This window comes from Python bivittatus, unplaced genomic scaffold (assembly GCF_059951505.1).
Source record: "Python bivittatus isolate LINGU-HERP-01145 unplaced genomic scaffold, Pbiv_v1 ctg000700_np1212, whole genome shotgun sequence".
NCBI classification, from domain to species: domain Eukaryota; kingdom Metazoa; phylum Chordata; class Lepidosauria; order Squamata; family Pythonidae; genus Python; species Python bivittatus.
This window is the reverse complement of record NW_028277098.1, coordinates 36,475,212-36,488,289: the sequence shown is the minus strand read 5'-3', so window position 1 is coordinate 36,488,289 and position 13,078 is coordinate 36,475,212. Positions and strand designations below refer to the sequence as shown.

General features: G+C 37.5%; 1 protein-coding gene across 3 annotated transcripts in view; it reads right to left on the bottom strand.

The window, feature by feature from the left end:
- Nucleotides 1-2,032: 2,032 nt before the first annotated feature.
- Nucleotides 2,033-13,078, bottom strand: part of LRRC40 (leucine rich repeat containing 40) — a 31,399-nt gene continuing 20,353 nt past the window's right edge. Inside the window, exons 14-15 of one of the 3 annotated variants that reach the window (XM_088154118.1) lie at nucleotides 6,552-6,737; nucleotides 2,033-5,024 (exon numbers count right to left, since the gene is read on the bottom strand). In XM_088154118.1, the coding sequence (XP_088010244.1) occupies nucleotides 4,895-5,024; nucleotides 6,552-6,737 (316 nt within the window). In that variant the 3' untranslated portion in view covers nucleotides 2,033-4,894. Of the gene's footprint in view, nucleotides 5,025-6,551; nucleotides 6,738-11,516; nucleotides 11,613-13,078 lie in introns of those variants that run through there. The other 2 variants (XM_007434718.4, XR_003085414.2) reach the window with 2 other exon arrangements.

Genomic DNA, 13,078 nt, shown 5'->3' with positions numbered 1-13,078 from the left:
CACGGCTTCGAGCTCTTGAATGAAAGGAGGTTTTAAATAAAATGTAGTGCTTCATACAATATACAATTATTTATTCAGTTTGTGAAGTGATTCATGTATGTCACTAATTCCAGAATAATCTTTATAGACAGTTCTGATCATCTAGAAAATCACAGAACAAAGACTGTAGCTAAAATCTCCCCTGCTGCTTTCAACTCTCAAGCAGGTAATCCAGGTAGATCTACTCATTGTCATCTTTGGCAATGCTTTTAAAGGCTTATGTGAAATCCAAAACAGAAACTGCTCTGTTCAGCAACTACTTCTCATTCAAAATGGGCTTTGCTGCATCTGTTGCCATGGTGACAGTTGTGCGAGCCAACCCTGGCCATATACAAAGGTTCTTTGCCCAAACATGCCTTAAAGCTTGATTAAAAGAACCAGATTGACAGCTCTGTTCTTTGGCTCCCACTCAGCACAGCAGCTGTTTACGGGACACCCTGGGAGAAACCGGACTTTGCTGTCTGGAGAGCAAATTGGTTTGCATCCCTGCATGCAGCCAGGCCATTTGCCTGCAACAGCAGCTTGACAGAATTGTCTTCTACAAGCTTTAACTCTCAGAATCCCTCTAAGTATTTTCTTCCCAGTACTATTTACATAATGTAAAAAGCAATCTAGTTATTAAGATGCCATATGGACATCATTTTAGTAGGTGCAATAAATTTTAAAACATCCTATTGTAAGTACCATATGCAATCATTTTGGTAGGTATAACATTTTTTAAAATCAACTAAAAAAAGTGCAAAGAATTATCCAGGCAGCAATTTTTAAAGCTATTTTTAATACAAGCACCTATTTAAAAATTGCAACTGGCAAAAATTAGACATCCGCTCTTCTCATACAAATGATGTAAAGATTTTAATGTGTATGTAAATATTAATATAATAATAAAATACATATAATTAGCTATTAATCAGGAAGGCACAGTAGGACAATGGTTAGGAAAGTGAACTCTGTTTAGTGTATTTTGCCCTCGCTGCCAATGGTACCATTTAAAATCTCTCAAAAAATTCGTTAAGTCTAATGCCCCGGTTTCGTCACAATCGTCTTCCTTCACTTTGTAACGCACAGATTCCTTTGTAGCTTTTCACTGCAGTATCAGATTTATTACTTTCATAGCTTCAGCACATTCTTCTGCACCAAGGACCTCATACATTTGAATCTTATTTTTTTAATATAAGCAGTGAACCACTGTTCCACTGTAAACTTCATGCCTATGACAATTCAGAGAAAGTACATTCTCAGTTGAGAAGCATGTTAAACACTTGTTGCAGCAGGCTGTGCCTCCTATTTCTCAGTAAAAAGATGAGCATTGTGCTGAGCTAGCTTGTGAGTGTACTGAGTTCTGTTTCTGGCCACAATGCATGCCTTTCTTTATACACTTCAAAATGCCTAAGCAAATGATAATAGCCATTGGCAAGATTCAGAATCAATCATGCCAACAGCAACCATTTTCAGTGATGGCTTGAAGTTTTCCATGCTTATAGCTTTCATGTTCCTAAAGTAAAAGATGGAATCGAAGAGTATTTATATCTTTATAAAACATTCTTTTTAGTAAAACATTTAACATCCATTTGGAATTGCTATCAAATATTTTTGCCTTTTGGTCATGTCTGCCTTTCTTACACTGCATTCCAAAGAGGAAACAAATATTAAAGCAAGATTTAAATCAATAGTTAGAATTAGATAAAAATGCATTTCAGGTAGTTAACAAATTCTTTTCATATTTTTATGATGGTTATCCTGTTTGAGAAATCCAACAGTGACACCCAGAGGCTATGAATATTTGCCCCAGCACACAAATTCTTGATAGCTAATTCTTCTTATAAAAAAAATTAACTCAGACTGCTCTTGCTAATCTTTATGAACTTTAGATGTGCATTAAATTTCTATATATATATATATATATTCATATATATATATATATATATATATATATATATATATATATATATATATATATATGCATATATATATATGCACACCATTTCATTCCATCTAGAATGTTCATGCCCCTTTGTGAAGTTTTATTCTAAACATCAATAAGCCACAAATTCTTGATAGCTAATTCTTCTTATAAAAAAAATTAACTCAGACTGCTCTTGCTAATCTTTATGAACTTTAGATGTGCATTAAATTTCTATTTCTATATATATATATATATATATATATATATATATATATATATGCACACCATTTCATTCCATCTAGAATGTTCATGCCCCTTTGTGAAGTTTTATTCTAAACATCAATAAGCCACACCAGTTCAGCACAAGAGGCTGAATTTTTATAAATCGGGGCCTTTCCTGCCTCTTTGCTAGCTTAAGTGGCTTAACACTGGGCAAGACAAAGACTTACTAGTTATGTTTTTCTACTTGTGAGTACTGTAACCAAGTAAAAACCAACAACTTACTTTATTACAAATTTTACCATTTTATAAAACACATGTTTAATTATAGAGATAGCTGTATTGTAATTAATATTTTGAAACAATTGTGATTTTGAGCTTAAATTATATACAGAACTGTCATTTTTGTATGTGTTACAAAGATTGCTATATGACAAAATACTTTTCAGTTTAATTACAGTATCATTGTAAATAAAGCTGAATGAAGAATCATTTACTACTTTATGAACATAGATTGTGAATGTAATTCAATGTTTTGCAGTATACAAATTTACTGAACTTGAAAGCTGCTTCATTTTATGTGAAAAAGTACTTTAAAGCTATATTTTAAATGAATTGATTCAGTGAAATCAATTATCTTTAATTTGCACATACAGATAGTATCTTTTCCATTTTACTTTGCGTATTGACACTAACTGGTAAGGTGTATAGTGTGTCTAGAATGCATTTTGCAGATGCTTTCTGTACATAAAAAGAATACAGGGACTCAAACAATGCTGTGCAGCGTATAGCAGAGCCATTTTCGGCTTTGACGTACTCAAATTTTTTCAGTATTTAAAAAAAAGTGTTTTGAATAATATATTAAAAAGTCTATTGTATAAATAAAGTCACCTTATTGTAAACACTCTGCCTTTCAGAAAAATGTATTGCAACAATTTCATTTTTGCTCACTCATAGAAAGCAAGTATCAATAATCAGCAGCAAGCCTCTTGTTGGAACTTTAGTTTTATTTGCACTCAGTTTCATAGACTTAGTTTTTATTTTTATTTTTAGGACTCCCAAGTTTATCTGAAGCACAGTTTGGAAAATAAAAGAGCAGCTTAAAGGTTACTTTTCCAGCAGCTGCCACCACAGAGAGAATATCTGCTCTCCTGGGGTTTCTGAATTGATGATCCTGCTCCACCTAAAGTTCATATAGGGTGGAAAGTGTCTGGCACAGCTTGGTGGGTGGGTGGGGAGTCAATAGCATGTGATGCACTGGTATATCCTTTATGCTATCCATATCTTCCCAGCTGCTAAAAGAGTCAATGTCTACTGCCTCACACTGGAGCACTTAAGCATACTTGCACTGGATTAAAACTAATGCCTGGAAGCACTTCTTTGATCTATAAGAATTCCTCCCAGCGTATTTAGAAAATCCAAAACATCTATTATACAGAAAAAGCAAACATTGAGAAGACACTATAGCGCCCTCTTCACCTCTTAATCGGCACATTTTCTCTTTCTCTAAAATGCGCCTCCATGTAGTGTATCAATAGCCAACATCTAACATCAGGACTTTGGAGAGTACGCCCCCTGCTGGAATAGCTACTTGAGGTAGGCAGGGGTGGTGTCGAAGCTAGAGTCAGCTGTCTCTTACTCTTGTATTCAATTAGGACAGTATCTTTCACAATCACCTCAGTTCTTGCAGGAGAAAGGAGAGTGTCCCAGGAGCAAAGTACAGCATCCAACTAATAAACAATTCCATGTATTACTGAACAGATAGCATTGTACAAGGGATTAAAACCTCAGTCTCAACACTGGTGATTCAACAGTACAACTCATCAATTAACTGAACTTTTATTTAATATTTTAGGACTGGAATTTGGCAGGAATCCTCACTCAGATAGTGACTTTATATCAGAACAAAATCTGAAAGCAAGCCAAGCAGGGTACTGCAATGAAATAAGTGTATTTATCATTCCAATTAAGAGACATATGAGAGGATAAAAAGCAAGGCAAACATTAGCAGAGGGTGTTTACAATGTGGTATATGGGGGGAAATGACAAAAGAATGAACAGAACAGAACCTCACCAGTTTGCTTCCTACAAAACTAGTATTTGTGATTACCATTTTGCAATGATGCCTGTGTCATTCACAAAACTCATATGCCTACCAGCCCCAAAGGGATACTCTGGGTTAGGGAACTGCTTCCTAAAATTTGTGATACTCTGTATTGTACATTTGTTCCATAAATATTTTCACATTTGTAAACATGTACAAATGGTATTTTTGAAACTGAATCTGATTTTCAAATACATATTGCATTCATGTACCAAAATATCAACGGGAACTGAATCTTTAGCTTATATTTCTTCTATAATAGACCTAAGACCAAAGCCTTAACATAGCAAACCCCTTTTTGATCCTCTTAAAATATATAAATGGAATTCTGAATGGGTGAGAAGTAGCAAACATAAAAATAGAATACATTCATGCCAATTATATATGTTGAATGGGGAGAAGGCCATATGCAACCATTTCCTTTTGCTGGGCAGGGCCATACACCACTCACCCAAATGTATGCCATACAAGTCTGTACCCAAGGATAGCCTGAGTTGCTTGCAGGTAGGGTAAAATCCTTTGAGAACTTTAAAAGCAACTTCCCAGCATTTGCATTTTCAAGTTATGTTTCTCAGGAACAAACACTGCAATCTTCATTCTTCAGAAAGTAAGATGTTGCACACTTGTTAGTTCACCTCAGCAGCCACAGATGAAGTAGGAATCCTGCTTCTCAGATATTCAAGCACAGCAGCTGTTCCCTTAGCAAGAATGGCTGCTCGAGGAGTCCGGAAAGGATTACCTTCCAGTAAAAGTGTTCTAAGAGAAAGACAACCAATTAGAAGTGCTGTTCATTTGGATGCAGAGTTTATAGGGATACAGAAACATGGCAAGGGAGTGGGAAAATCAGTGAAGACTGCCTCTCCCCCAAACTTCAGAAAGCTGAATCAACATCTTCAAAATGCTTCCATTCACATGAGGATTTTGCTAGATTAAACAAACATTCAACAGTAACTGAGTATATATAATCTATTTAGCTTCCAATGATACTTTCCCACTTATTAAAATGTGTGTTTCTCCTCTGCAGGCTTACCCTTGAAATTATGTCTTCTCAGCATCTCTCTTTAAAGTGTACTGTCTGCCTGAAAGGCAGATCTGAAATCAGCTTCAGATTCTGACTGATTGGTGTTCTTACAAGCTTTGCTCCTCTTTGCAGGAGAAGCCTGCTACATTGAAGTATAAGAACTCCTAACCCACTCTAAATTCTTTAAACAAGGTCTACACAATAAAAGCATCATTTTAACCTTCTTTGGGGCTTATTAGTATTTTGAGTAATAATTACCAATTTATTTAATTTGAAACTGAACTGTTGTACTTTAGGTAAGTAACTGCATAGCCATCACTTGGAACTGTCAGAAGACTAAGAGTGGGCTGTTTTCCCTCCCCACAGGATGGCTATAAATGAATTGAGTTTATTTAGACATGGCCTTTCCAACAAATTGATTCTGGGATTTTTATTAAATGGAGCTGGACAGAGTTCACATTCAAAAATTTACTTATGTTGATAGGACCTAGGTCTTCTGGACCAGAGGCTCTACCCTCAGTCATTCATCCCCTGGTCACCTCCCACATGGATTACTGTAATGCACTCTACATGGGGCTGCTCTTGAAGAGCATCCATGAGCTTCAGCTGCTGCAAAATGTGGAGGTGCAGGTAGTTATGTAGTTGCATTGGTTACCAGTTTGCTTCCAGATTAAATTCAAGCTGCTCGTAATGGTCTATGAAGGCCTACATGGCATGGGGCCAGGTTATTTGAGGGCCACCTCTCCCCAATTACATCCACCTGCCCAATCAGAAGGGGCATGTTGCCTGGGTATCTGGCAGTGGTGGTGTGGAGGCTGCAAATAGTTGACTGATTGCACTTTCCTGCAGATTATGTTTTTTGTGGTTTTTTAATCGTTTTTATTGTTTCAATGTGTTTTAATAGTTTTTTTGCTGATATGATTTTGGTTATTTTTGTATTGTTTCTCATGTTTTTAACTCAGTAATCTGCCCAGAGTCACACGTGTGAGATGGGCGGCTATATAAATTGAACAAATAAATAACTAAATATAGGCAGAGCATGTCTCCAAATGAAAATGTAAACTGTGCTAAGGAACAGAATATTGTCTGACAGCCCATATCCACAAATAATAATAAATATTTTCAAAAGTAAAAGCAAATCAATAGACACAAACATAGTAATAAACCCTACTAAAGTACTAATAAATGTTTGTAATGTTTACGTACAGTATTTTTCTAAAATAAATATGCTGCTTAGAAACATTCAAAGCTCATGAAATCACCTGAGATTGACACAGTTCCCAAGTGGTGGTGGGATCTGTAAGAGATCATTATTTTGAAGATCTAGAGTACTGAGCCTGTCCATCTTCTTTAACTGCTGAGGATCTAGGGATCCAATCTGATTATTTCCAAGGAGGATTACTTCAAGGGTCAGGATGCGATAGAGGACATTTGGAAATATTTTAAATCTATAAAAACCCATCAATAAATAGGTAAGTTGAAATAGTTTAATTATACTGAAGAAAAAATCCAGTGGAAACAACCAAAAAATATGCTGTTAAATTCTTGTGATCACATAGTTACTAGAAAGTAAACATGGCAAACTCTTTAATCTTTCAACACCTTATTGAAAAACATCTGGAAACAAATTATTTACATACAGATAGAATTTAAACCACGATAATTGTAACCTTAAGTCTTAATTATTTCAGTGAGACCAAAGTGCAATTAAGCATGTATCCAAACAAATATTTTTAAGGGGAAGGTGGAGTGTGTGTGCTTGGGTATTTAGACGGAACAGCAGGGTGAATTTGATATATAGTAGCTAGAGAGCTAAACAATGATTCTCTCTTTAAATATTTTTTGTTGCTTTTCTAGACCTGAATCATCCTGAAAGAATAATTACATTAAAAAATGGATTTAATTGCTCAAATATCAAGAGTCGAATATATAGGCTTCACAAAATATTCTATACTCCTTCAAACTATACATAGTATCTTTATGGGATGAGCATATTTCTTATTACTGGGGATTCCCATTTAAATTCATAAAAATTCACGAAAGGTCTTAGTATAGCAGAGGTACCAAATACAAGCTTAAAATTTTAAAGTTAAAATCAGTATTACTGGCTGACTGAAATTTAGCTATGGAGGCCCCAAACAGCTGTTGAAGAACTTACTGGGAAGAAAAAGAGATAAAAACAATATAAAGATGGACGATTAAGCAGCTGCAGTGAACGTCACAGACAGAAGACTAAAATCCATTTCAAGCTGTGCCCAAAAAACTTGAACAAGCCAGTGGTAAAATGTGTACACAAGCCATTGCTATTAGTGAGATAGAAATTACTACCGTTAATCTTACAAATACACAATAGTTTATACAGATTGTAATTATCTGGGAGGTGTACCCTCTTACTTTTTTATTCAAGCCCGTTCTAAAGTATCAAATACATAGTTGTTTAGATAATAGACAATTAGTTAAAAATTATATAAAGATTATACGTTTTATCACATTCCAAACTTATTCAAGAATAGTGTTCTAATCTCATTTACTGGGTTCATGTATTATCAAATATACAATAGGCACAATAACAATGATTGATCATGCCCCAGTTACATTAGATATGTATAAATAATTTTCTTCTGCTTTTTGTCTTTTTTTTTTTGCTTTAAAGTGCTACGAGCACTGAATAGTGAAAACATAAACAGAAGCTAGATAAGATGAATTTAGAAATTGTTCTTTAAATGTACTAGAAAAAAAATTACTAGCCTATAACTATTCAAATCCCACTGACCAGAAAAAAGATATGCAGATTGTAATGTATACATATTATTCTTCAACTCCTGAGAATATCGTGGACAGCCAAGAAAACAAATCGATGGATCACCAAACAAATCAACCGAGAGTTCTCACTCAAAGCACAGGCTCAAATTATCCTACTTCAGACACATTAAGTGAAGACAGAGCTCTCTGGAAAAGGCTCTAACGCTGGGAAAGGTGGACGGAAAGAGGAGAAGAAGAGGATGACCAGCAGCAAGGTGGATGGACTCAGTTACAGTGGCGATGAGTGCACCATTGGGAGACTTGAAAGAACAGGTCAGGGATCGATGTGGTCGCTAAGGAGTCAAAACTGACTTGATGGCACATAATCAAATTCTTTGATTTATATATCCAATATTCTTAAAGATAGTGAGATCACTGTGTAGTAAATTCTAAACTCATGAAATTTATAAAAATCTTAATTATAAGGGAAAAAATACATAGAATTATTTTTAATGGTAAAACTCCAGCTGTGATTTGAGATGAGAAAGTCTTTTTAAAAGATGATTTGTATCAATTATATAATAATATACTCATAAATGAAAAAGTGCTGACAATTGGAAACAAACTGAATATCTGATCATTTCTAAATCACATGAAGACACTCAGCAGATGTTACCACGTAAGTCTACTGTACTGTTTAATCCAGGAAGAGGGGAAAAAATCTTCAGTCCATATTAGGTAATAGGTTAAACATGTTTTGAACTATATATCTCCTAACTAAAGTTTATCTCCAAAAGGAACAGAGCGGATTCAATTAAGAACAATAAAGAACAGAAGAAGTTTCTCTTTGACTTTTTATTCTACAGATATTAACTGCCAAGGAAAAAATGATAAATAACATTTTTAATAATGATAATTGGATAAAGATAACATACTTAAAACCTTCTGCTGACTTCATATGTTTATATCTTAGTTGCCAAGGCACAGGCAGAAAAAACAGTGAAGTCCCTAAGGGCTTTTCTTGCTACTGAATTAAAAGACCATCCTCCTGTCCTTCAATTCAACAGAAAGTCAGCGTAAAACAGCTTTCCCTATTCTGACTCACTGCTAAATGGTACTGTCCTAATTATGCAAGTGCAGCATGTGAAAAGCAAAGCAACTTGTTCATTCCTCCAAGAGTCCCTTCTACACATCAACAGTCACCAGGAAAACATCCAGCAATCATGGTATACAGCAGAAATAGGGTGTGTTTGGTTGCAGGACTATCTTTAAGCTATTTCCTGTGGCCCTCCTCCTATACAGGTAGTCCTCAGTTAACCACCACTTGTTCAGCGACTCACTGAACAAGTGGTGGTTACGACTGGTCCTCAAAGTTCTGCCCATCCCAGCACCCCCGTGGTCATGTGATCACAATCTGGGAGCTTGGCAACCAGCTTGCACTTACGATGGTTGCAGCATCCCGCAGTCACATCATTGCAATTTGCAACCTTCTCTGCTGGCTTCCCACAAGCAAAATCAATGGGGAAGCCAGCAGGGAAGGTCAGAAGTTGCTTGGCTAAGTCTCCCCTACCTGCACACCCTCCCCTAGCCCCTCTGCGCTCACACCATACCTTCCTGGCCACTTCGCACTCTCCCCCACCTCCGCCACTCAGCAGCAGCCACCCCAAGCCCTGCTGTGCTCATGCCATGCCCCACCACCACTCATGCACCCTCCCCCACTCAGCAGTAACCACTCCCAAGCCCCACCACGTTCGTGCCTTCCATGCCACTTATGCACCCTCCCCAAGCCCCGCAGCACTCATACCACGCCTCCCCCACTCCTCACACATCCTCCCCCACCCAGCAGCAGCCACCCCAAGCCCCGCTGCACTCACACGCCTCCATCACTTGCACACCCTCGCGCACCCTCCCCAACTGGCAGCAGCCAACCCAAGCCCCACACCTCCCCAGCCACTTATGCATCCCCTTGGTCCCTCTGTCACCCAGCAGCAGCCGCTTACCTGCCTGCCGGCCTGCTTGCAAGCCTCCTGGGACTTGCAACTTCCTGCCAGTTTCCCCACTGACTTTGGGAAAGCTGGCAGGAAGTTGCAAGGAGGTGCTTGTTTAACAACCTGTGATTTTCATTTAACAATGGCAACAGGGACTGCAGGGATTGCTGTCGCTAAGCAATGTGGTCACATGACAGTGAGCTTTACAACCACATTGCTTAGTGACAGAAATTCTGGTCCCAACTGCTGTCATAACTTGAGGATTACCTGTATTTCATTCTTTTACAAAAAAAAAAAAGTTTTATTCTAATTGCTCTCCCATTCATTTCTATTCTTTATATAGGCAACAAATTTAAACTCCAGATTTGTCCATGCTCTATAAATTGGGGAAGGGGGGAAGGAGTTGGCAAATCATTCCACTGTTTGCACCCAGTTATGTAATTTCTTGGTTAGGCCACATTACGCGCTATTTTAGCCTGCCCTTCAACTCTTTCCCTTCCCAACAGTAAGGGAAAGAGTTAACACATTTACTGTACTGCCAGCCGAGCAGTCTAGCAATTCTGTGCAATTCTGATAAGACCACGGGCCCAACACTGCTGTATCCAGCTCTTTAGAGAGACAACAGTGGAACAACACCAGATCAGGCTGCCCAGAGAGAGGGGAAAGCATGCTCACATCAACCTGAAAAACCAATAAGTGCTGCTCTGATCCTACCCACTATTTTTACAGAAAACTGCAGCTGCCAATGGATGCTTAATGGAGAAGATATTACTTTAATGTTGGTAAAGCTAATGATACCTAAAGATTGTTTCACATTAGTGTCAAGAGAAAAATGTAATAAAAATGTTGCCAGAGGTTTGTACTGTAATTAGGTATGAGTCGGGAAAGGCCTTAAGCCTGAATCTGTCAGCCAAGGAGAAGTCTATCAAGCAGCTTGAAGTATCACATTCAAGAGGACTATGACCAGGCCCAAAAATCCTGGTAAAAGGAAAGGCAAGTGACCTGAACTACTGTGGAACAGGGCCACCTCACTTTAGATGGAGAATTGGCTGCTATAGCCAATAGATACTTAGAAGCCAGGAAAGTCACCAACAGGCTATTATTTTCTTGCCACAGCAAAATGGAGGGCCACACATGAGGGATTGACATAATAATCTGGTTGACTCCTGTTCTCCCTATTTTTCTACTGTATTTTAGGGATCAAAAGTTTTGGGCTGATCTTCCTCAATAGCTCAGATCCCGGTGAATACTTGAGTTTCTATATTCTCAATCAACACATATTGTATGTTTCTAACAGATGACACTATTGTCCTTAAAACATGCCCTTTATCTTCTAGGAGTTGAAAAGGGAACTGGTTCACAAACTGCACTCTGATTACAGGAAAAAAAAGGCAGAAAGAGTTCTAAACTAGAGGAATTTCCCCTACCTCTATCCAGCTTCCTGACTCTTGTTACTCAGGAGATGAACCAATGTTCTCTAAATAAATTGTCCAATACCTTAGATTTTCAGCTAATCCCATTAATTTTCAAGCAGACACTTCTCTTCACATAAATTCTCCAACTTTTTAGTTTTGTTTCAGAGAATGAGGATATCTACAGAAAGTTGGGATCAGAGAATAATTACTAGCCATGTTGGAACCCCACCTGTTGCTTATTTCTTTGAAATTTCTTCAGGAAAATCATTACATTTATGTACCCTTCTCTGCAGCTAACAAGCCAGAGCAATGCCCCCCCACCCCCAAACTCATAATTTGCTTAAAACTCTGAGCCATTCCCTGACTATTTCATGAGGGAGAAATACAAGTGATTGAACAAGCAGGAAAACAGAGATGAGGACTATAAGGAACAGAAAAAAAAGGGTAATGGTTCTCTGGGGAACTTGTCCTCTTCTGAAGATCATGGCATTAGGAGTTCCATTGAGGCATCTCAAATCAAACTGAGACCAAATAAGGGAATGGAGGAGAATGGGATTGAATTGGAAAGGGTTTTGTCTTATATTCAGCTGCATAATTCTGAGCCTTATCTGCCTAACTTCTCAGCTACCAGACTCAGCATTCCCAGAAAAAGTTGTCCCTCAAATTTGCCCCATCATCAGGCTTATGGTATATGACCATCACTTCTCATCACTTGATGACTGTTTTGTGACTACAGAAAGGCACAAAGCAGAAGAGGGAGGATGAAGCAATTGTCTGCAAGCACCTGACGTGGATGGGATTGTAAAATTATTTATTTATTTATCAAATTTGTCACCGCCCATCTCGTTAAACGACTCTGGGCAGTTTACAAAATAATGCACAGAGCTTATTGGTTTTAGAGGGAGAGTGCTTCTCCCTTGACATATCTACCACTGCATCTAGGTTTTGTGCTTGCTCTTGAATGCTGATGCCTTAGTAGGACAAGGAAGCTTTGAACTTGGGTCAAGGCAATTCTCCCATACCCAGAACAAATGGGAACACTTCATTCTGAGTCGCACTAGGTTCTCCCTTTACATTGCCCACTGACCAACCAGCTGCTTCAGTTTTTGGAGAGGAATGTGACTGAGGAATTTAATAAGAAATCCAATCATTAAATTTAATGCTACTCTTAAAGCAGCAGCACTTTTTTTCAGGCTTACATGAACATGAATATAGAGGTGTGCTCGTGTAAGGACTGAAGTATTTCTTCTAAATCATTTTCAAAGCATGAACATGTTTATTGAAAACAATAATGTTGATACCTTTAATGTTCAGTTCCTACTTTACTGCTTAGTTATTTTCCTGTTTGACAAAAATTACGGTATGCAAAGTATGCACAGGTACTTTGAGATGATGGAACAAACTGCTCTACCTAAATACTGGTATTTTTATTTATAACTGATTTTTTGAATGACAAACAAATTTCATGTTAACTGCTCTATAAATATCCCAAACCATTCAATTTCTATATGAAGCAAATGATTGTAGAATAGTGAGGAACGGAACATAACATTTCAACATCTACGGACAGGCATTTCCACTGTCAGGAGATGGCTTTTTCAAATATGAAATCTCCTTAAAGTTTCCTGTGTTAACGTGATACTG